We start from the raw sequence: 21,699 nt of genomic DNA on the forward strand, positions 1-21,699 counted from the left end.
CCCGAGTCTGAGCGAGATGCAAACAAGTGTCACGTCGCGCGACGTGCTCGAGACATATGCCTCTCTCTGCGCATCCGTTTTGAACGACGGCGTTTCGTGACCGCGACCGAATGCTCGTAGCTGAATTGGGAAACAACCTCGTGGATCCACGTTAAGGACGCGAATCTCTCGGGCGGCGCGAATTTTTTTCTACAGGTCAGAAGGTTCTCACGGGAGAGACGGTAGGAGAGACGGGAAGGCGAGACGGCGCGCGGGCGCGCGGTGTTCGACCCGGGGGGGTCGTCGCGACCTCGTGCGCTCTCTTCGTAGCCGGACGGGTTCTCGCCGCCGGCGCCGCTCGCCGTGTCCCGTCCCCCCGTCGCTCGGCGGCGAACGTATACGGCGGCATACCTCGGCGGCGCGATGCACGGCAGAATCGCAGCTAACCCCAACGCGGCGCGATGATACGTAGCATATCCCGGAACGTATCCAGCACCAGCACCACCCGACGGACCTCCCCGCTTGGGAGAGACACCGCCAGAGGGACCGAGCGACCGAGCGACTAGCGAGTGCCGGAGCGGCCCTGCCCGGGCCGTTCACGTCACGCATCTCATTACCGCGTTCCTAATTAATACGTCCGACGGCACTCTGAAAATAAACGGAAAACGCGTCGGCGCGTTGCTCGACGCCCGAGCCCGACGATTCAATATGTTTCAAGGTTTCTTTTATTTTAAATTGTCGTTTATCATCGGCAAGATTCTGTGGAAGTCGCGTGGGAATTTACTCGCGATGTAAAATTAAAGTTTATGATTTATATTATTTGTTCTGATGTTTCGTAGATAACATGTTTTTATGTAAAATCATTTCCATTTTTATCAACGGTCGAGAAGAATATTAGTCGATAATGTCTAGATCTTTAATTATCCCCAGGCTCTTTAAAAAAAAGACAAGCGGAAAGAAAATTAGAAAAACTGAAAAGCTGAGTATAACGAACTCGTTGCAGCAATTTTGTTTTCACTTACAAAAATATAAATCTTTTGCACTGATATAATAGATTTAATACGAAATTTTGTAGCATCTCCTTTTCTTTTTTTGTCAGACGGTTGTGTGTACAAATCGTAAAGTCTTGTTTTCTTTGGTAACTAGACGCTTGAAAAAAAGGGAAACACTTGCCAACGGATGACATTACGCGGCAATATTTAGGATAGACAATAATAGAAATCAACACAGTATTATACGGAAGGTTAGCGGAGTCAGGACTGCTTTCAATATGTACAAGTGTTATAATAATCTGTTTGATATAAATATAAATAATATAACTGGCAAATTTTTCAGTATGGACAATAACGAGTAATGAGACTCAATCAGGTTTTGCTGTTTAGAGAGAAAGAGAGAGAGGAAGAAAGCTATATTGATCTTAGAATCAAAGAATTATCTTGTAAAACAATTTTTTAACGCACCTGATAAGAGCGAAGAGAGGAAAAAATGTTAAAGCCAGGCTCGCACGATAGTACTAAAAAAATTGTGGAGGCACAGGTGATCGCCGCGATGCAGAAGCAAGGTAAAAACTCACTTCTCAGCAATTATATGGATTAATTAGATGCATTATTAATTGTTTATTAGGTCCATAATTAATTGTTACATTCAGCGATGAATGCTTAAAACTGTAAAACAGTCATTTGTACTCTCTGGAATTGTATGGGCATTCCGGTTAAATTTTTGTAAAATATTAAATAAACTCATGACAATTTTCTTGAAGGATACACTTTGAACGCTGTAAACAACTACGATGAGAATCTGCTGCATGTAAGCGCGGCGAACGGTTGTCTCGGGATCGTGAGGGAAATTTTGGACCAGAAGGAGAACTGCCGTGTCGTAGATAGGAAGAATAAATTTGGCTGGACTCCGCTGATGCAAGCAATTCGTAATGGGAATGTCGACACTGTGAAATTACTTTTAGAGAAAAACGCCGGCGTTAATCAAATGACTTATCTCGGTAAGCGAGCAGCTATTTATAATTACAGTTAATGCTCAGGATCAAAATGACAATTTTAAAACGTCTGCATTGATATCTTTAAAGCGAGATTTTCTGAGGAAAAAATAATATAAGTCATCTTGCGTAAAGATTAGGAACACTGTATTATTAATGCGGTTGAATTGAGAAAGAGAGAATAGTGACGTTGAAATGAGAAACCAAAGCTCTGTGACGCTATGCTATTTTGAAAGACTTCTTGTTTTAAATTACCATAGGTATGTCAGTCCTCGCATTAGCCGCTGCGATAAGTAAGGAGATGTTCGAAACGGTGTACAACGCCTGCCCGGACGCATTGGCGAGCACAGTTAATGATGACATTACTCCACTATGCGTGGCTGCCATGAAGAACGACAAGGAGCTGTTCCTAAGACTATTGGAATTAGGCATGCCGTCCTCGACTACCAGTTAGATTATTTTTCTTTATAAGATTCATGAACCAACATTTATAATAAAACTTACATTTATGATCCATTGACCCAACTATGTTATGTAAAAAATGAATATGGCATATTCTTTACACTATTATAACTAAAAATTTGATAAAATATTAATTACTTTTATATTGCATCACAGAATTTAGTCGTATTAAAAAAGAAAGCATAATTGGTTCTCATCAATTGTAATTTTTATGCTTTTCCATTTTCTCTATCATTATCCGTTTGAAATAAAACGTAAAGAAACTACATCTAAGAAACTTGTGTTTTGAGCATAGATGGGTACACTCGCACCATGATGAAACGTTCCACGGTACCGGAAATAGCCACTTTGGCGACCGAAGAACTTCCCACGGATGACTATTGGAATGATACGTCGGATAACATCGAAGTGTTAAGCGAACAGGACATTGATAGTACGACGGAGGATCGTTCTACTTTAAATGACGACCAGAGTAAAGGAGAAAAACTCAAGCTGCACCTGTTAACCGTAGTTAGGGAATCCGACAAGCAAATATCACCGAACTTAACGTACGACATGTTTATGTTTCCGAAAGTCGCCGATTTTGAGAAGGGCAGTTTTATAGAGAAATCAGATATTCTTTCCCAAAATGCAAACGAAGATTCAACGGAAAATGATTTGGAAAAACGTTCTGCGACGAGCAAGGATCAGCCTGAATCATCTCTGGCTGTACTTCAAAGGTAGAAAGGCAGTAACAAGTTCAATAATTATTTACCTTTTTCACATTGAATAAATGATCGTTAAGACATTATTTCTATATTGTGTATATCTAAGATATATTAATGAAACAAATTCGATTCTTTGCAGATTACAGTCGGTACGACCTACGGATATTGACATGAAGAATCTCTCGTGCAATTTTAATGCCACTCTCGGGTTCACGCCCGAATTCAGCCCAGTCAAATCGCCCCATGTGCCTCCGGACGTTAACGAGGAGGACGTGTTTGGCGAAAATACCCCGACGCCGCCGCGTTGCAAAACGCCACCGAAAGGAATGCTCTTGAACTGGCCACAGACGAAAATGATTATGGTACTAAAACGTTTCGGACTCAGCCACCACAGCTCTGTATTTCTCAAAGAAGAAGTATGTTTCTAAAGAAATTGTACATGAAAAATGTTGAAAAGTAGATAAAACGATAGTATTAGGTTGGCCAATGAGTCCGTGCAGTTATTTATAAGTAACATTTATAAGTAAAAATCGCACGGACTTATTGGCCAACATAATATTACTCCTTACAATTATAATAACTTAACTCATATATTTTGAGTGTCATAATTTTAAAATTGTACATACACGATTCGTTTTGTTTTATTCTAGGTGGACTTTGACCTATTTTTAACACTTAAGGATAAAGACTTGATAGAGATCGGTATCGAGTACGAAAGAGACAGACGCGACTTGCTGGAGGCAATAAAGGAATGTATTAACCATAAAACATATTAATATTTGATCATTTTTATTTATACGAATTGATACGAATACAATTTGTTGCTGTTTTTTAATCGGAAATTTTAACGCATTATGATCTTTCTGCTTATGTGTGTTCTAAGAGATAAGTTATTTATAATGAAATTAATTTATAATTTATAACTTTTATTTATTTATTCTGATTTATAAAATTAATTCTCTAATAATTCAATCAAAGATATTTTCTTGTTATACAAATTGTGATATAATACTATGTTTTAGATATAAAAAAACGAGTAATAATAATTGTTATTGAGACGGCAAATCGCAAGAATATTTTCTTAAAAGTTCCTTAACAATTTTTCCTTTAGTTTTTGTTTATCGGGCTTCTCTTCTTTTTCCGTCAACTCCTTCGACGCAATATAAATCGTTATTAATTGTTTCCTTATTATATAAAAAATTACTATAAATTTGCTTGTATAACATATTTACCACCATAGGTTTGCTCTCGGATTTTTCTTGCTTAAAATAATGCGAGTTGCTTTCATCTTTCTGTACAATTGGTTTGCTGGCCACAGCACTATCTGCGTCGTACAATACCGTTGAAATACTACCAGCAGTTTTAAGCAATTTATCAAAATTACTCGTTGAACACGTTGGACCGATTGCTAAATCGAAATCGTCAATCTCGGTCTTGCACGTAAGAGAATCATTAATCCCTGGTAGTGATAATCGCGACCGTTTTGTGGGAATATCGCACGCAATTGCCCGAGGCAAAGGCGTCACGCTGCTAATTCTTGATCTTGTACCATATCCTGTATCGCGGGCTGAAAATTTATTAACCCTTGGTAACATCGGTGTACAAGCTATAACAGCTGCTTCATACGTATTCTGCAAAATCAATTATGCATTAAGTAAAATATAAGAACAGTTATCAGGCGTACAGATTTAATCTGATTTTTGTAATTTTATTTAGATTTAGACATCTATTGTATTTAATATATCGTATCAAAAATGTGTTTCTCTTAAACATATTTTTGTTTCCCTTAATTATATTATATTGATTCTTGTAAATGATAGTAGCAATTAACATGCTATTTTACACGTAGAAAATGAAATATATTAGTTTAAGCTTTAAGCTGTAAGAATTGATAGCGAGAAGTTTATCGAGAGAACCCAAAAACGAAAATAGATATAATGGATATATGCAGTTCCTATTCTTACCACCGGGCATACGTCCAATTGCTGCCCGCATAATTTCGTCACTCTTCCTCTCAGATCTCCCGCAAATTTGTAAATCCTGGATACCGGATCCATCGTAAGCGGAAGAATTTGTAGAGGTCCTGAGGTCAAGCACGTTTCAGGATATACGAAAATGCTTGACTTGAAATAGAAGAACTCGAGATCGTAAAATAAGAGTCCTTCCTCGTAATCTGGCAATATATAGCCGTGCTAAAATAACGAGATCAAATTGCTCCTTATAATAGTTTACAAATACAAAGTTATATTTGCCGATTAATAATATTAGCAAATAACTTGATCAAATCTATTTTCGAAGAATCAATTATTTTTTGTACATTAAAGCTAATTTTTATTTCAGCGGGAATAGCAATACGTTAACAAAATCGATAAAATTATGCTTAGGAGATATTAGTTTTGATGAGTTATTAAAAGATTTGCACCATATTTTTCCAATACGCGCGCAGGTCCTCGTAATCCTTGAACAGGTACTTTTTCTTAATTTCTCTCGATATGCTCAACACATTCGCCATTTTCAAGCTACAAGTAGGTGTTTACAGAATTGTTAGACGCAGTAATTTATACATTTAAGTGATTAATTATAATATAAAGACTGGCATAGAATTTATTTTATAACAACGATTTATATTAGCGACATTCATAGAATTTCCACATTATTTTTTACCTCGGTAGGACGCGTACTGGCGGCTGCAAATCATGTTGAAGAGGACGCATGGTATTCAGTCTTAAGAATGGTATTTTGAGATTTACAGCTTCCACGTGAAACTGAGCGCTGTTGTCTGCAATATTTATCTCTTTTAATTTACAGCTATATAGCTGTAGATTTAGAGCGTTAAATAGATATCTATTTAACGCTCTAAATCTTCTACATATAATAATCTAATTTATTCTATTCTTTTATGTTAAAGAAACCTTTGTATATCTCTGTGCATATGCAAAAACTATATAATAGCTGCATAACTATACTGCATATCTAACGCTATTATATTTTTGAAATCAGGGATCGTACCGCGAATGTCTTTGATATTCAGCGTGATCGCTTTGACGCTTCCCGTTGAGCTGAGAAAATCTTGTCCCTCGACGAGGTACAGCCCGACTTTGTTCCACTGCGGTGCCAGGTTGTATTCCACTGTGTGGAGTAGACACGCCTTGTAAACGTAAGTCGGAACGGGGTCGAGTAGATCCATCTGCGTAATATTTGCATGTCGAGATTATAACGAGGAAGATTGATCTCGCGGAGAGATCCTACATTTTGCGGAGAGACAGCAAAGCCACGATGAGTCTTTGCGGACACGTACCACCTGTATGTCGTGGGCGTCACAATGGTCCCGGAAGGTACAACTTTCGAAAAGGTCCTTGGTGACGATAATGTAAAGGGAACCGCCGGCCCCGAGTAGTTTCCGATTAGTTATCGGGGCGGCCATCGCCTGGGGAGTCTCTCGAAGAAATTGCCTGAAAATCGACATTTCCTTAATTAAGATCGAGGCGGACGAACTCGTTGGAAATCAATGATCTTTCGCTTTAAATTCGCGAAATGTGCCAACAGGATTGGAAACGATGGAAACGTATATAATACTGATCGTATATAATATTAATTGTATACTATATAATACTAATCATATCGTTGTTATACGTGCCGACACTTGAGCTTGTTTCCACAATGTTCAGAATAGATCATGTGCATGGGATCGTTCTCGGAATTCACGATCTTGCAGATCGCGCAGCAGAGATCGTCCTTTTGCGGGACAGTGACGTTGAAGATTTTCACGGTGGAGACCATAATTAGCTTTCAATCGGACGTAGAAAATGAGATATTGTTCTGCGATGAAATATGATTTCGCGTGTGAAATGAGGAGACGAAACGATATCTGTATTTTTATAAATTTACTTTTACCATAAAAAACAGATTAATCGATCAAATAAGTAAAGGCGATAACAAGACGAGCGATTTATTAATTGCGCTAGTCGCAAAACATCTCCTTTTATATAATTTAGACTGTAAAATTAACTGATACTTTAACTTTTCGTAATTAACCGTTCTCGAAAAAAATAACTGGTTTTATTTAAAAAATTATATGATTCAAGAACCATTCGTATTTGATGTGAACCATTCTCATTAAATGTGAACTTTTTTTTCTTAATTATGAGTCTCGAAATGTATTTCTCCGTCCGCTTATTATTTCTCGTACTTTGGACGGAAAGTAAGAGCCAACTTCTACTTGCTTTTTGCAAATGCACATACGATTGTTAGAAATTAATTGTCGCTAATGCGTATGGATTTCGAATTTGAAAGGCCGTTTGCGATTGGCTGAAACATTGGCAGAACTGGCGCAACCAATAAATGTTTTATCTGCGCTTTCTGCATTTGAAAATTATTACATATCAATTTTCTTTAAACAAATAAGCTTAACATTTAGCGGTTGCTTTGTTTCGTTAATTATATTGTATTTTCTCGTAAGATATCTTTCCGATATCTTTACGTATAGCGGCAAGCGCAATATAAATTCTGTTTTTCGTAGCTGCTCTGCATTATACTTTCTACACCTAAAATGAGACAAATATATAAATTGGCGTTGGATAAAAAAGGAGAAAAGACAAACGTACAAAAAGTGCAGCTACAACGAACCCTGTGCCCTGTAGTGCAGGAGCAGTGCAGGTAATCGAATTCATGTAGGATAATCGCGGTGTCTTGAAGGGCCGGTTGTTCTTTTCTGTTAGTGAACTAACTAATAGTTAAAATCATATGTCTATCTTTGTCTAATTTGAAGGAAGGACAAAGACAATACATATAATTTAACTATTTAGTTTACGAACAAGTTGGAACGACCGGCCCTTAACCTCACATTCGACACGTTGATCATTTAATAAAGTCGCGTGGTTCGATCCCCGGTCTTCATCCCGCATATCTCTCGATTAAGAGGCGGATTCCCTGTTTAAAGAGAAATTTGAAGATTAAAGATCCGCAAGGATTAATAATCCGTTTAAGAATTTAAAGAAGAAAGGATTAAAAATAGTTATTAAACTAGACCTGTGTCGTGTTACCTAAAGGAGAAGCAGAAGGCTTTAATTTCCTTCACCCGAGGGATAATTGAAAGAAAAGTTAATAAAGTCGATATTATTTGAAACATGCTGAAAATATTTCGAGCTGAGAATGCTCGTCTGGGAAGAACTCGGTTAGCGAAGCCCGAGGGTTTCAGAAAATGTAGCAAGCAGGTTCGATTATGTTTTGTCATCTAATTTCACTTTATAACTGAAACAATTAATTCTTGTGAGATAGATAAAATTAGTGCTTAATTAATTATACAAACGTGTTTAAAGCACTACAAGAATTATTACATTTTAAGGAAAGTTTTATTTATATTAAGTTGATTATTTAATGGAAAATTGGTTAGTGTAGTGTAATTCGTGCTACATTTGCTCTTCTATGTTTTGCAGGCAACGCAGATTAAGTATCCAAAGAGGATATTCTCCGGAATTCAGCCTACGGGAATCGTACATTTGGGAAATTACTTCGGTGCCATTGGGAGATGGGTGGAATTGCAGGACTCCGGCGAAGCAGTTATGTGCAGCATAGCGGATTTGCATTCCATCACTTTGCCCCAAGTAAAATCACGGTAGATCAAGTTTATATATTCCATCGTTATCGCCCGTTGACAATATGCAATTTGTAGAATCCTCAAACATTGAGAGAGAATATTCTACTGACAACCGCAACCCTGATAGCGTGTGGCGTAGACTTCAAGAGGAGTATCTTGTTTCGACAGTCCGACGTATCGATGCATGCGGAACTATGTTGGATCTTGTGCTGCATCACGACCATGGCGAGGCTGGCGCACCTACCACAATTCAAGGAAAAAAGCGAATCTTTGAAGAATGTGCCTCTAGGCTTGTACATTTACCCCGTTCTACAAGCAGCTGATATATTATTGTACAAGCAAGTATCTTGATATGTAAATTAATTTTTAATTATATGTCAATACTTCAGGAGATGAATCTAGAAGTCAAAACATGTGAATATACATATAATAGGTATATATTTATTTCAGAGTTTATTAAATTGGTCTCCTGAAGTACTAATATAATTGAAAATTATCCCATTAATTTTTATGCACTGCAATGAAGTATATACGAAGATTTTTTCTTCAGAGCAACGCACGTTCCCGTTGGACAAGATCAAGCTCAGCATATTCAATTGGCACAAGACTTAGCGCAGATATTTAACAGACAGTTTGGACAAACCTTCCCGATACCACATACCCTTATTAGTGGTAAGTTTCTGAAGCAGTAATTTCCGAAATTTAATCGCGTTAATTTTGATTTTGAAGATATATATCGACTAACGAGTAAAATTTTTATGCTTTAAGATGGTCCGAGCCAGAGAATAAAGTCTTTACGTGACCCTACGAAAAAAATGTCAAAATCACACACAGATTCCAAGTCCAGGTTAAACATCTTGGATGAACCTGATGTGCTGTTGAACAAACTGAAAAAAGCTATTACCGACTTTACGTCCGAAGTGACTTACGAGCCGGAAAAACGACCAGCAGTGGCCAATTTGATTAATATACATTCTTTGTTCACCGGGAAGACCCCGGAGGAAATATGTAAGGAGGCCGAAGGTTTAAATACAGGACAGTAAGTGTATTTGATGAACATTATATCTTATTTTATAATATTCATTCAGAAAAAGTGATTACTTCCGGAAACTTTCATAAATGGATTATTATGACTTATTTTGGTTTTTAATAGGTACAAATTGGTGGTGGCAGATGTAGTGATAGAAAAATTATCTCCAATTCGTGAGGATATATTGAAATTAACCAAAGAACCCGCCTATTTAGATAAGATTTTGAAGGAAGGTGCAGAAAGGGCCACAGAACTTGCGACAAACTGTTGGACGGAAGTTGTAGAAAAAGTTTTTTCCGGTAATGGCATACAGGACATGAAGAGTATGACAAATACTAAAACGTTATGTAGAACATAATTATTTATTGCTGATAAGCACCACCACACTATTTGCAAAAAATATATTAATTTTATATATACATTAGTATATTTAATACTGTTTACTATCTCATGTCAATTACTAGTTTGCCTCTTAAATGGCCTTGCTTAAGTCTCTCATATGCCTGTGGCAAATCTTGAAAAGGGTATACTTGCTGAACGACAGGTGTGATCTGCAAACCACAGAATATAAAATTACAGAATCTCTAGTAAGAGATAAAAGCATGTCAAGAATTCCTGTACACACCTTTTCGTTCTCGACAAACTCTTGGAGAACATTAATCCCTGTCTGGGAGGGCATAAAAAATCCCCATTTAACACAACTTTTGTTTCCTTCCTTTGGAATATTGAACTTCAAAAGATCTCCAAGGTTCTGTGCCATTCCTACGATTAGCCCATGATGATCAACATTTTTTAACAGTGGCGAATTTAATGCTATGTAAGTATTGTGCGGATATCCTTTCATTCTGACATACTCTGGCCCTTGATTCGCGCAATCTAAGATGATGTCATACCTGCTTACAAATGTAATAATCGTACATGTAACATATACATTATATTTATTACAGTGTATTTTACTATAAAACTTACGGTCCCTCTGAAAAAATGTCTGCATCGGCATCGTCTTGTTTATAATCAATGACAGTATCGGCACCTAAATTCTGCAGCATCTCTACAGCGTCACTACTGCACGTGCTGATTACCTAAACAAATTTGATGCTTTACACGTCGCCGACGCCCTAATGCAATATATACAGATTAAATATTTACATGCATGTCCCAAGCTTTTAGCAGCTGTATAGCCAAAGTACCGACTCCACCCGAACCTCCCATGACCAGGACGCGTCTGTTCAATCTCGTAGCCATCGTCGTTTTGTAACATAGCCCGCCTGTGATCCACAGTGCGGACCACGCAGTCAGTCCGGCGTACAGGATACTCGCAGCCTCGATATAAGACAATTTCGGAGGGCGTGGATTTACCTTGCGAGAAAAATAGATAATGCTGTAATCGCAAGTTATATATTTGTCTGAATATTTAATATATTAAGAATGAAATGTGCCTTACTAAGCTACTGTTAACCACAACGTAATTCGCATGACAGCCCTGTTGTTCAATCGGAACCACACCCCAAACTTCCTCGCCTAGTTTAAACCTGTCGCCTACATCATATCCTTTTGATACAACCACCCCTGCGAAGTCTCTACCCAATGTCAGTGGCAAATCTAATTCTTGGAGTTGGCCCCAGGGTCCAGAGGTCAAACTTTTGGTTTTACGCATAACATTCAGGAGAGTATTACCATAACCATCTGCAATAAAAAGAAAGTCTTTTTATTGTCATTTTTAAACGTTACAGAATTACACCAATCTTGTGTCAGTAGTAAAAGTAGCGATTAAGAATTTATAAGTGACACAACTTAAGGATTAATGAGAAACCAAAATTAAAATATCCTGGTATTAATCTAGATATTTATATGGCTTGTATAATGCAATATGCAAAACTCATACAAGTTAATTATATCTCTATACACGTTCAAGCAAATTATCTATACACGTTCAGAGCTACAGATTGTAACATTGACTTGCAGTCACACATGTGTCAACTTTAAATTTCATACGCCACTTTCAAGACAGAAGACACACACGAAATCGAACAGGAATAGAGTACCCGTCATCGCGACGTCGATGGGATTCACACTAGCTGCTTCGATCTTCACCAGGACGTCAGTGGGATTCGTGATCACCGGCACCCTGACGTTAGAGAGTCTCAGATCCTCCAGGCCATTATATGAGTGTATCTGCCAGGCTTGCATCCTGTCGCCTGGATTCTCCTTAACATCGACCGACAGCCCCCACAGAAAGCGAAGAGAGCGAAGGTGCACCGTTCGAACGGTGCACCTTAGTCCTAGAATCGCCTTTTGCAGCATCTCTCTCGCGAATACGATGCTGCGTCAAACGATATTGGAGGTTAGGAATACACCCGTAAACACGAGGTTTTCCCCTTGTTTACTTTTGAACACTTAACATCTGCGTTGTTAATTTTTATGCGTTTTCAGGTTAGATGAGAAGAGCACAAGTAGATGAGAGAAAATGAGATAATGGGACAAAATCGCGCATTTTGATTTACATCGTCGAATAGATGCTCCGGACTGCTCCGGACGATCCGTCACGGGCGTCACGTGTCACTCGAATCGATTTAAAAGCCTGTCTGACTCGTCTTTTTCCACTTTGCGTTTAAAAATAAAACACGTGCTTCTCAGCCCTGTTTTACCTTTTTTAAAGAAGAAAAGCGAGCAATGCACAAAATGCAATTAATAGAGCTGCATTCCGTGTTTTATATACGTTTGCTGTTCTCTTTCTTAAAACAGAATAAAGTTTTATCACGAATACATTATTTATTGCTTAAATGGTGGAAATATTATAAATCAGCAAATAAAAATCAGTATTGCATTTAAAAATCGATCATTGTAACTTTAGAAATTTTTCTCGACAGTTTCCGGATCGATATAAATATGCAAAATGAGACATTGACAAATATATATTTAAAATTAATATAATTCATAGTTTATTTAATTTTAAAATAACTCTATTTTCATTCTCTTTCGCTCTCAATAAAAACTTTTATTGCAAAAGTGGTTCTTGAGATGGAAAAACTTTCGAGTTGATCTGCAAGTGGAAGAGGTCCGTTTCTAGTCAGACGTGGCGTGTTTTTGCTATAGGAGACGTATCTATCTATCCTCTTTGCTTATCGCGACTATTACGAAGGGGAAAAATGAAGAAAGGAGAGACTAGAGGGAAAGAAAGTAACCAGAATTATTTATAACAATTATTAAGATATTCTTTGTACAAAAAATGCCAATTCAGATATCGTTATTTGTATTTAGAAAAGGCAGATGGTACGTTCGCCAAATCGCACGAATTACGCGTTAGAACTGCGTAACACGTTAAATTGCATTAGTATTAGGCGATTAGACGGCGAAATAAAATCGCGGCGCAGGATACGACGACTCCCGCGGATGCTGGGTCCCCTCCGGATGGTCGGCGCGCGCGTGCCTCGCATCGATCGCCGATCGCTATGGTTACTCGTCAAGCGGCTTGACAGCGACGACGGTGATGCCGACAACGAGGACGAGGACGAGAGCACCGGTCAGCCCTTTGCGTGGCTACGATAAGCGGAGAGCGCGGAATCGATCGACGGGGATCCATGTGCGCTCGTCACGCGAGAAGATACGCGAAACGCTTCCAAGAGAAAAGAGAGCAAGTCCCTAGAGAAGCCACCCTTCCGTCATGTGACCCGTTTCTCGGCTCGAGGGGGGAAAAAAAACGGAAAAGGGCTTCGAGATCTCGGCTAAGGGAAACAGACCGAGCGAGCGAGCGACGAGGGCGGCGATGCGAAAGGGCGCGAGTCGCAGGGTCGTGTTTAAGGCTGTCGGAATGCGCGCGAAACAGAAACCCTCCCGCTAAATAATGCATAAATCAAAGTCTATCTCTAATTAGTAACGAACGTCGAGATATTTTCTCGTTGCCGATCCATTTCTCATTATTTAGTTCCTGTCCGTATAACAATAGTTTAAGGGTTCTCGCGATCGTAGTCTCACCCCTGAGTGGTGAGGGAGACGGTCTTGGCTACGCGCGCGCGAGAGAGAAGGAGACAGAGAGACAGAGAGAGAGAGAGAGAGAGAGAGAGAGAATCGCCGCGGGGTACTACAGCGAAGGAGGACGGAGAGAAAGAGGGAGCGAATTGAGATGGAGTTGCGAAAAGGGGTTGGCGGGAGATGAGGGCGCGTATAGTGGGGCGCATCGGCGCGGCACGTCGCGCCGCGTAACGGGAGGGTGGGTGGGTGGGTGGACGGTGCGCGAGGAGGGGGCGCATCGCGGGCGCAACGCGAGAGAGGATATTGACATTTTCGGCCCGTGGGGCGCGCATCGCGGCGGAGGCAGGGGGTGCGCGCTGGGAGGGTGGCGGCGGCGACGGGGAACAGGTGGGGGCCGGGGCCGGGGAACGGGGTGCGCGCGCGACGGGGCAGTCGCCTCTCCCTGCCGGATCCTGCAGTATCCATGGCTACGTCGTCCGCGAGGATTTCCCGCGAAAGACCGGAAGCGTGATCGCACGGCGAGGTTCGGGGGCCCGTCGCCAGCCACGGCAACGAGGGGGAGAGCGAGTCAGCGAGCGACGAGATAGCAGTAGCAGCGGCCAGCAACCAGTAGCCAGCAGCAGCAGTAGCGACAACAGCGACAACAACTGCGACCGGGGGGAGTGCCTTCGGGAGCGGCACCCGGGTAGTTTTCTCCGATCGTTCGTCGCGTCTTGTCCCGGTAGGTTTCGCGAGGATCTCCCTCTCTCTCCCTCCATCTTCTTCTCTCCTATTTCTTATTCCGTCTTTCTTTCCCTCTCCTTCTCGTTGAGAATAGGGTGGATACCGTGCCTCATCCCAGTTTTCCCCCCGGGACCGTCTCCCCCTTCCCACGGGCTACCGCGAGGGCCACGTAATCCTTCGGCCCCGCCGCGCCGTCCCCGTACCCCGTCGTCGCCGTCGCCGCCGCCGCCCACGACCTTCTCTCCGACTGTCGTGCGCGGCGCTTCCAGCATCCCTCTCGAACTGTTCTCCGTTTGTCTCTCCTCGCCGCGGTGGTGGTGTCGTCGCGAGAGGACTCTCGCCCGCGGCACCCAGACCAGGGCTCCTCCTCTCGGGAGCGGCTGGTCGAGACGCCGCGCCGGTCTGTTCAGCCGAGTGTCTAGGAAGCCGAGGAGGAAGCGTCGCCGTGTCGGTGAGTGTGAGTCATCGTCACGCGGACGGGCGAGAGGGTTGGTGGAGGATAAAAGGGTGTAACAGCAGATAATAGAAAGACGAAGAGTGAGAGAGAAAGAGAAAAATGCAGAAAAAGAGAGGTAGATAAATAGAATATAGCTATAGATGTTAGATAGACGGTTAGAGACGTCGAGAGAAAATAAGGGACCAGGGCGGAAATACGACGAAAGGCCGGGAGAGACGGGAAACACAGGAGAGACGTTCTCTCCCTTCGTCGGTAAGGTGGTGGGTGGCGCGGGGCGTTGATCGTACGTATACACCGGTGCTGTTCTGGTAGTGGTGATGGGTAGTGGTGCCGTTTGGTGGTGATGGTTGGTGGTGGTGGTAGTGGTGCATCCCGCAGTGTGTTTACCCAGGGTGAGGTGCTTCTCGCGCGCGCGACTAGGCGGAGTCGCACCTCTCCGTCCGCTCCCGCTTCCGCTTTCCGCGTCTCCCCGTGACCGCTTCGCGACGAGGGAGCGACGTGTACCTCTAACCGTGACCCGTTCTCTTTCTCTCTCTCTCTCTTTCTATTTCTATTTCTCTCTCCTTCTCTCTCCACGTATCTACCTACTTACTTCTCGTACCTAACGTTGACGTGTCAGAAGAGGCGTTGCCGCGGCGGCTGCGAGCAGCCTCCACCCTCAAGGAGGAGAGGACTGGATACCTGGATATAATCTAATCCCTCGCTGATGTTGTTGTCTCGTTCCGGAAAGATCTCTGTCTGAGGACACGTCCCAGGTATCAGCTCTGCGAGTCGATAACGATCACGAGGCTAGATACGAAGGCGTTGGCTCACCTTCGCGCCGCTTCTCCGTCCGCGCTTCCCACAGGAAGAAACGACATGAAGCTCCCGTGACCTTCGGCACGTTTGTGCGGAGTTTCGATTCGGTGAAGGTATCTGACCAGTATCGCAGACACGGATACCTCGAGGGTCAATGTAAATACCAGTGAAAATATGTATCTAATCTCTTGATGTTTTCGATTTTTGCTCAGTGTCACGGTGTGTCCTTCTTTACAGTTATCCGAAAAGATCTTCGGTTCGCAAATACATCTACGGATAAAGACTTGAGTTGATAAAACCCACCAAGTGAAGTGAAGGCGTTGGCTCTATCCTCAATTTTCTTTCTGTGCGTCCTGGAGGAAGTGTATGAATTCTCTATGACTCTCTTGCAGTCCTGTGCGGCGTTTTGTCCAGTTTAGTGACGGGAATATTCAGTTTTAAAAATATCTCCACTTTCTACAGGAATGAGAGAGAGGAACGAATATCGGTGAATACAACCCTGATTCTCTTTTCGTATCTTGAATTTAATGATTATTGATAATATGATATATGTTAAATTAATTTTAACGGACGATCTTTGCGGAAAGATATAAAATCTTCCTGGTCTTTTTTTGTGCTAGAAGTAAATGCGTTTTCTTTTTTAAATTGGCGATGAAATTACGAGATATGCATTCTAAAAGAAAATACATAGATATATTTGATGCGTGATAGTTTTACCTAATGTTCCAATTTGATTATCGACGTAGGCAGGCAACATGAAAGGTTGCTGTTTGGACACGTGCTGGTATCAGTTCTGTGAATCGATAACAATGGAAGGATATCTAGGCATTAATTATTTTCTTTTTTTCCCTCGTAAGTCTTAGGAAAAAAAATATATAACTCGAAATGAACGTTCGATTGACTTTAATATTGTTGAACATATTAAGTCTTTTCGTTCATATCATTCACATTAAACTATCTATCAAAATTCTAAGTGAATAAGAAAGAAACAATTGTTTATCTTCATTCTAATTAGTCGCGTTTGATTGGTAAAAACGCTCCTATTGCAAAGGCTAATTTTAAGCTTGTGAAGAATCAGATACACAAGTTTTTTTTAAACAATTATACTCTATGTATTTAAATCACATATATTGTACAATATTTAAATTTTTAAAAATTATTTTAAATCTTTCTATCTCTCTTTCATCGCAATAAAAATCTCTGTAATTAATAATTAATATTCTTATAATATATTAATATTAATATTCTTTTTAATTTCAAATATTCTAATATTCCATTTTACATATTCACCAAGAATTTACGAGTTTAATTGCCGCAAGTAGCGTGTCCACCAGTCAAACGCGGCCGGGCGGAGTAAGAACAGATAATCCTCCGGCTCACTTGGACTGTCGGACATACGACAGTGCTCAACACCATGGAGGTCCGGTTTCACACGAACGAATAGCACAAACGCGCACCCGCCATTCATGTTTAGCCACGGACGACGCGTAACCGCATCGCCGCCGAAATCGATATAGTGTTTAGAGAATCCTCTCTCTCTCTCTCTTTACCTTCACATCCACGTCTAACGTCGGCCGTACACCTACCTTTCATGTCCCGGCTTTCGTCTCGGGTGACGAGCGGACCCCCAAGCTTGACTACGGCTTCCTCCCTACGTGTCTTCACTCGATGCTACGCCCACGCCGATCGTATTTATCGGGCAAATCACTGGTGATTCAGGAGCCCTCATTCTCCCCCTTTCTGCACGTCCCGATATACTTGTTCTCGGTCCGCTCGTGCATGCCGATTACGATGACGACGACAACGGTGGAGGCAGCGTTGTTGTGATTTTTGCAGACGGCAGACACACAACCGCGATTTTCCGCCGTCCCCGTCGCCCATAATTAATCCTTTGAGACCCGGTGGTCATGGGTGCACGCACCGTTTGACATTTATCCTCTCTCTAATCGCGGGTCTCTCATCCAATTAAGCGGCATACACGCGTCGCTCGTGAATCCGCGCTTTTGCCCAGACGGAGGCCCGATGATGTAAAAAGCTTAGGTAACGACAGCCGTTCGGTCTAAAAATAATTTTCCGCCTTCGGCTCGGCTGCCCAGGCACGGAAACAACGTGTGAAGTTTACCGAGTCTGGTTGGTTGTAGAGGTGGATGACCAATTAATGAAAGAGAGTCCTATACCTATGTAATCTGTTTCATTTAACATATAATAATTTATCTTTGGTAGCATCCACTGTTCATGGCGCATTGTTATTAAAAAGCTATCGTAATAATTATTAGACACCCTTATGTATTGTTATATTGACATCTGAAATTATCAAGAAGATTAATGTTACAACGATGAACGCATCGCTGGACGTATCTTTAAACGACTGGGACGATTGTTCACGTGCCAATTTTGCACGTACATATGTAGAACGAGCACACGATTGAAAATAACTGCCAACTGCATTGGTATCTCCAATAGGAATGTTCAACCTGGATCCAGAGGATCCAGACTTCCCTATTTTCTTGTAATGGATGCTAGATGAACATTGCGAGGGCCCAGAATGCTTCGGCATTGTCGAGAGCACCCTCGGAAAGAAATGATGTATTGCGTGACCGACAAGAGCGGTTCAGTAACCCTCCGGTGGCGCTACCCCTTTTATTATCCGCGACACATCTGCACAATGCCTCGCGCTGTTGACCTCCCCTCTGACGTTGACGGCTTGGGCCGAACGCCACGATAAAATCGCGCTCGCTAATCGATAGCACGTCGTGAAGGTATACGTCGTCAAGAAACGTGAATGGAATGTGAGAAAATGGTAAAAGAACTAACGGAGCGAGCGTTGCTAAAGTTATTTAACATCGGGAAATTTTAGCCGGGATGAACGGGGCGAGTGGTAGCTTATATCCTCCCGAAAGTTCGCCCGAGATGGGTTTAGTTTACCGAAGTTTAATTGATCCCCGACGCATCTCCGAAGCTGATAGATATTCATAGTATTATAAATTAGTTTGTTGAAAAATTCAATATCGCTAATATGTTAATAAACTTGAGAGCGAACTTGCAACTTATGTAAATTGGATTGACGAGGTCTGTCTGATTCCTAAGTGATTACGACGGCTGTATGGTCAGCCGTATCCTCAAACTCATCTATACTTGTCATATATTGAGCTGAGCAAAAGTTTATAATTTTCTCTGTAATTTTTAAACTTATTAGTCTATTTATTCTTTTGGAAACAATGCTTTCTGTGTAACTTTAATTGATAAATAATTTAATTTTTGTTTGTGTCTGACCAAAGCTGACCGTTACCACTAATTAAACTGCGATTAGTTAAATGTATTTGTATAATTTTACAAATGGCTGATTTAAATTATTTGTTACATTAAATATGGATATAACATAAATATTACTATTGAATAATAAGCTAGATTTGTAAATAATTAATGAAAAATTGAACTGTACATAAAAAGAAGAAATGTGATCGTCAGTCTGATCTTAACGTCTGTTACCACTACTTGAAACTAGTAAATTTTAATACGCAATGCACATGTGATTCTACATTAATTTAAAAGCTAGTTTATTGCATATTAGCTCATGTCATAAAACATGCAAAATAGTTTAAGTTTACTATAAAATATATCACAAATGAATTAATTATTGGACAATAACATAGAACTACATGCAATGTGTTATATGCGTGAATATGTATTTCATTAAAATAATTTATTTTTACTAAATTAAATGCTACATAATTGCGTTACAGAAAAATAATATTTTCCAAAAATATAAATCACAAAAAATTTTCTTGCACGCAAAAGTAAATAATTTGTAAGTTACTAAAATGATTTTCCTTACGACTAATCAATTCGTGTCTGTTCGCAGCGATCATGCCAGGGACGAGCTGATGACTATCGACGTCTGCAATGATGTGACAATAAAGATACCTCTTTCCACTCTCCGATAACTCTGGGATCGTCTCTATTACACACAGTGCTTCCCAATAACACACACGAATCGAGGATCAAAACGCGCAAAAAAAGCAACGTCAAACCGCCGACCGTGGTCGGCGTCGTGGAAATCGGTGCCAAAAGTCGACAGAGACAAGCCGTACGAGCCAGCCCCGCGAAAGTGTGTCAAAGAGGGACCGAAGGGGGTGAGACGGAGAGAGATAGAGAAAGGGAAAAATATATAGACGCAGCGAGAAGGATCAGGCCGGATATCCTGAGGAACGGGGAGGACAGGACGGGCGGATACGTGCTAAGGCGTGTCGAGCCGGAAACACGAACGGGCATCACGAGTACAGGGTGGTGGTGACGCAGGCAGAACGGTGGTGGTGGTGGTGGTGGTGGTGTGGCGGCGGGGCAGGCAGGTGGCGGGATCTAAGCCGGAATAAGAGCAGTTAGAATGGGCAACAAGCTCTCCTGCAGTTGCGCACCCCTAATCAGATCAAAGACGTATCGGTACGAGGACAGCCCATGGCAGGCCGGTGCCAGGGGCGGGATGGGCGGCGGCGGAGGACGCAGGGGTGACACTGGCCACTTGCTCAGGTGCGGAAGCTTAAGAGAGAGGAAGAGGTGCGCATACCATACCATTCAACCATTCAATCACTCTCCATTCGACCATGTTACCACTCTTTCTCTTCGATGACTACCATACACCCTTGACTATATGCATTATACTGATTCTCTCTTTCTCTCTCTCCTACTCTTTCTCTTTCTCTCTCACTCTCTCTCTTTTTCTCTCTCTTCTTTTTTTTCTCTCTTTTTCTCTTTTCTCTTTCTATTTTTCTCTCCTTCTATCTTCTTTGCTTTGATATTTGTAAGCGGCATGAGAATAATAGATGCGCTGGGCGACGATAATAATATGAGTAATGATATATTAAATTATTAAAGAAGATAGTATTATAAATATATGGTTAATTTGTCTAATGACAATAATTTAAGCAATTAAGGAGTCATGTAAGAAAGTTGTGAAATACTTACGACTAAAATTAATGATTATCCGTTTATTCAATATACTAATGTCTCGTTTTCGAATTTTTAATTTAAAATTTATTTTGTTGTCAATGTATATTTTCTATATATATAGAGAAACCTATTGCACATAACATTAAGAAAAAGAAATCAGTTTGTTTAATGGACAATTCCACGAGAGCCTAATCTTAATTTTTGATCCTAGTATAACTATATCATATTTTATGCGATATCATTATTGGTGTTATTTTAGCAAACGCTCTCAAGCGTTTATTAAAAAATGCAGTTTCCGAAGATCCGGGCTTAATATATTATTTCGTAGCATCTGGTGAGGAGCTATATACCTCTGCAGCCGAACGTCGGATCAGACGTCGCGTTTTATTCACGTCACCCAGACTGTCTCGCATTTTTCTTATTTATTTCTTTTTTTCCAATTTTACTTTTCTCGCTGTTCTTTCTCCTTACTGTCTTATTTGACCGCGCTTACGTCTTTAGTCCTTATCTTTCTTTCTTTTCTGCTTTTTATCCGGTTGTTCAAGCTGATAGACCATTCGTCGCGGCCGATAGCTCGTTTTTTTTATTCGAATCGCGATACGCTTGGTTAACTTTGAGTAATATTGCGATCTCGACGTACTCTTCCTTTATTTTCTCGAATATAGGCTTGAGAAATAATACGCATTTAAGAAAATCGCGCTTCACGTTTGAATAACAGAAGTAACCGTTCTTTTTCTGCTATTTTTGCTTCGCGCTACTAGCCTGGATTTCATTTGAGTTAAGTGAGATGAAAAAAAAAGAAATTTATGCTTCGAATACTTTTCTCTTCCTGGCCACATTAATGTTCCCACATTTTTACACATACTTTTCAATTGCACACTTTCGCGCATATATACTGTCTACTTTACACCTTACCACGTGCGCTTCGCATGACTATTAGTATTTTTAGTATCATTATTTTCTCGTCCACTGGTCGGTGTACAAAATTCAATGACGTGTCGTCTGATCGTTGTTGCGAAATTAAAAATAAATATCCAC

The 21,699-nt window shown here is 40.9% G+C and overlaps 5 protein-coding genes and 1 long non-coding RNA gene across 19 annotated transcripts in view; 3 read left to right on the top strand and 3 right to left on the bottom strand.

Moving 5' to 3' along the window:
* Window positions 1–676: 676 nt before the first annotated feature.
* LOC112457834 lies at window positions 677–4,017 on the top strand. 3 transcript variants are annotated; one of them, XM_025021116.1, is made up of 7 exons: window positions 677–1,251; window positions 1,315–1,540; window positions 1,739–1,975; window positions 2,230–2,418; window positions 2,727–3,150; window positions 3,278–3,554; window positions 3,789–3,914. In XM_025021116.1, exons 2-7 carry the CDS (start codon window positions 1,465–1,467, stop codon window positions 3,912–3,914), a joined length of 1,329 nt encoding a protein of 442 aa, XP_024876884.1. In that variant the 5' UTR covers window positions 677–1,251; window positions 1,315–1,464. The 3 variants fall into 3 exon arrangements, with proteins under 3 accessions (XP_024876884.1, XP_024876883.1, XP_024876885.1); XM_025021115.1 differs by having other exon boundaries at window positions 677–1,222; XM_025021117.1 differs by having other exon boundaries at window positions 677–1,540; window positions 3,789–4,017.
* A 122-nt stretch (window positions 4,018–4,139) lies between these two features.
* LOC112457835 lies at window positions 4,140–6,580 on the bottom strand. Its single transcript, XM_025021118.1, has 7 exons — window positions 6,437–6,580; window positions 6,148–6,325; window positions 5,803–5,917; window positions 5,561–5,657; window positions 5,103–5,330; window positions 4,371–4,769; window positions 4,140–4,288 (listed from the first exon to the last, which is right to left on the bottom strand). Exons 1-7 carry the CDS (start codon window positions 6,560–6,562, stop codon window positions 4,220–4,222), a joined length of 1,212 nt encoding a protein of 403 aa, XP_024876886.1. The 5' UTR covers window positions 6,563–6,580; the 3' UTR covers window positions 4,140–4,219.
* A 1,217-nt stretch (window positions 6,581–7,797) lies between these two features.
* Window positions 7,798–10,194, top strand: LOC112457837 (tryptophan--tRNA ligase, mitochondrial). The gene is made up of 7 exons (XM_025021121.1): window positions 7,798–7,851; window positions 8,187–8,351; window positions 8,574–8,741; window positions 8,810–9,072; window positions 9,285–9,406; window positions 9,503–9,773; window positions 9,888–10,194. The coding sequence occupies exons 2-7, from the start codon at window positions 8,265–8,267 to the stop codon at window positions 10,120–10,122; spliced, it is 1,146 nt and encodes a 381-aa protein (XP_024876889.1). The 5' UTR covers window positions 7,798–7,851; window positions 8,187–8,264; the 3' UTR covers window positions 10,123–10,194.
* Window positions 10,113–12,303, bottom strand: LOC112457836 (reticulon-4-interacting protein 1, mitochondrial). Its single transcript, XM_025021119.1, has 6 exons — window positions 11,810–12,303; window positions 11,209–11,450; window positions 10,914–11,123; window positions 10,734–10,846; window positions 10,390–10,657; window positions 10,113–10,315 (listed from the first exon to the last, which is right to left on the bottom strand). Exons 1-6 carry the CDS (start codon window positions 12,066–12,068, stop codon window positions 10,208–10,210), a joined length of 1,200 nt encoding a protein of 399 aa, XP_024876887.1. The 5' UTR covers window positions 12,069–12,303; the 3' UTR covers window positions 10,113–10,207.
* A 1,869-nt stretch (window positions 12,304–14,172) lies between these two features.
* Window positions 14,173–21,699, top strand: part of LOC112457825 — a 45,409-nt gene continuing 37,882 nt past the window's right edge. For 7 of the 12 annotated variants that reach the window (XM_025021093.1, XM_025021098.1, XM_025021105.1 and 4 more), the window contains exons 1-2: window positions 14,174–14,457; window positions 19,577–20,268. In XM_025021093.1, the coding sequence (XP_024876861.1) occupies window positions 20,099–20,268 (170 nt within the window). In that variant the 5' untranslated portion in view covers window positions 14,174–14,457; window positions 19,577–20,098. Of the gene's footprint in view, window positions 14,458–14,725; window positions 14,911–15,764; window positions 15,871–16,115; window positions 16,202–19,576; window positions 20,269–21,699 lie in introns of those variants that run through there. The other 5 variants (XM_025021104.1, XM_025021101.1, XM_025021096.1 and 2 more) reach the window with 5 other exon arrangements.
* Window positions 16,085–18,357, bottom strand: LOC112457827. Its single transcript, XR_003041157.1, has 3 exons — window positions 17,095–18,357; window positions 16,432–16,507; window positions 16,085–16,170 (listed from the first exon to the last, which is right to left on the bottom strand). It is a non-coding gene; the product is annotated as an uncharacterized LOC112457827 (long non-coding RNA).

This window comes from Temnothorax curvispinosus, unplaced genomic scaffold, assembly GCF_003070985.1.
Source record: "Temnothorax curvispinosus isolate PA1 unplaced genomic scaffold, ASM307098v1 QBEX01008353.1, whole genome shotgun sequence".
Taxonomy (NCBI): Eukaryota; Metazoa; Arthropoda; class Insecta; order Hymenoptera; family Formicidae; genus Temnothorax; species Temnothorax curvispinosus.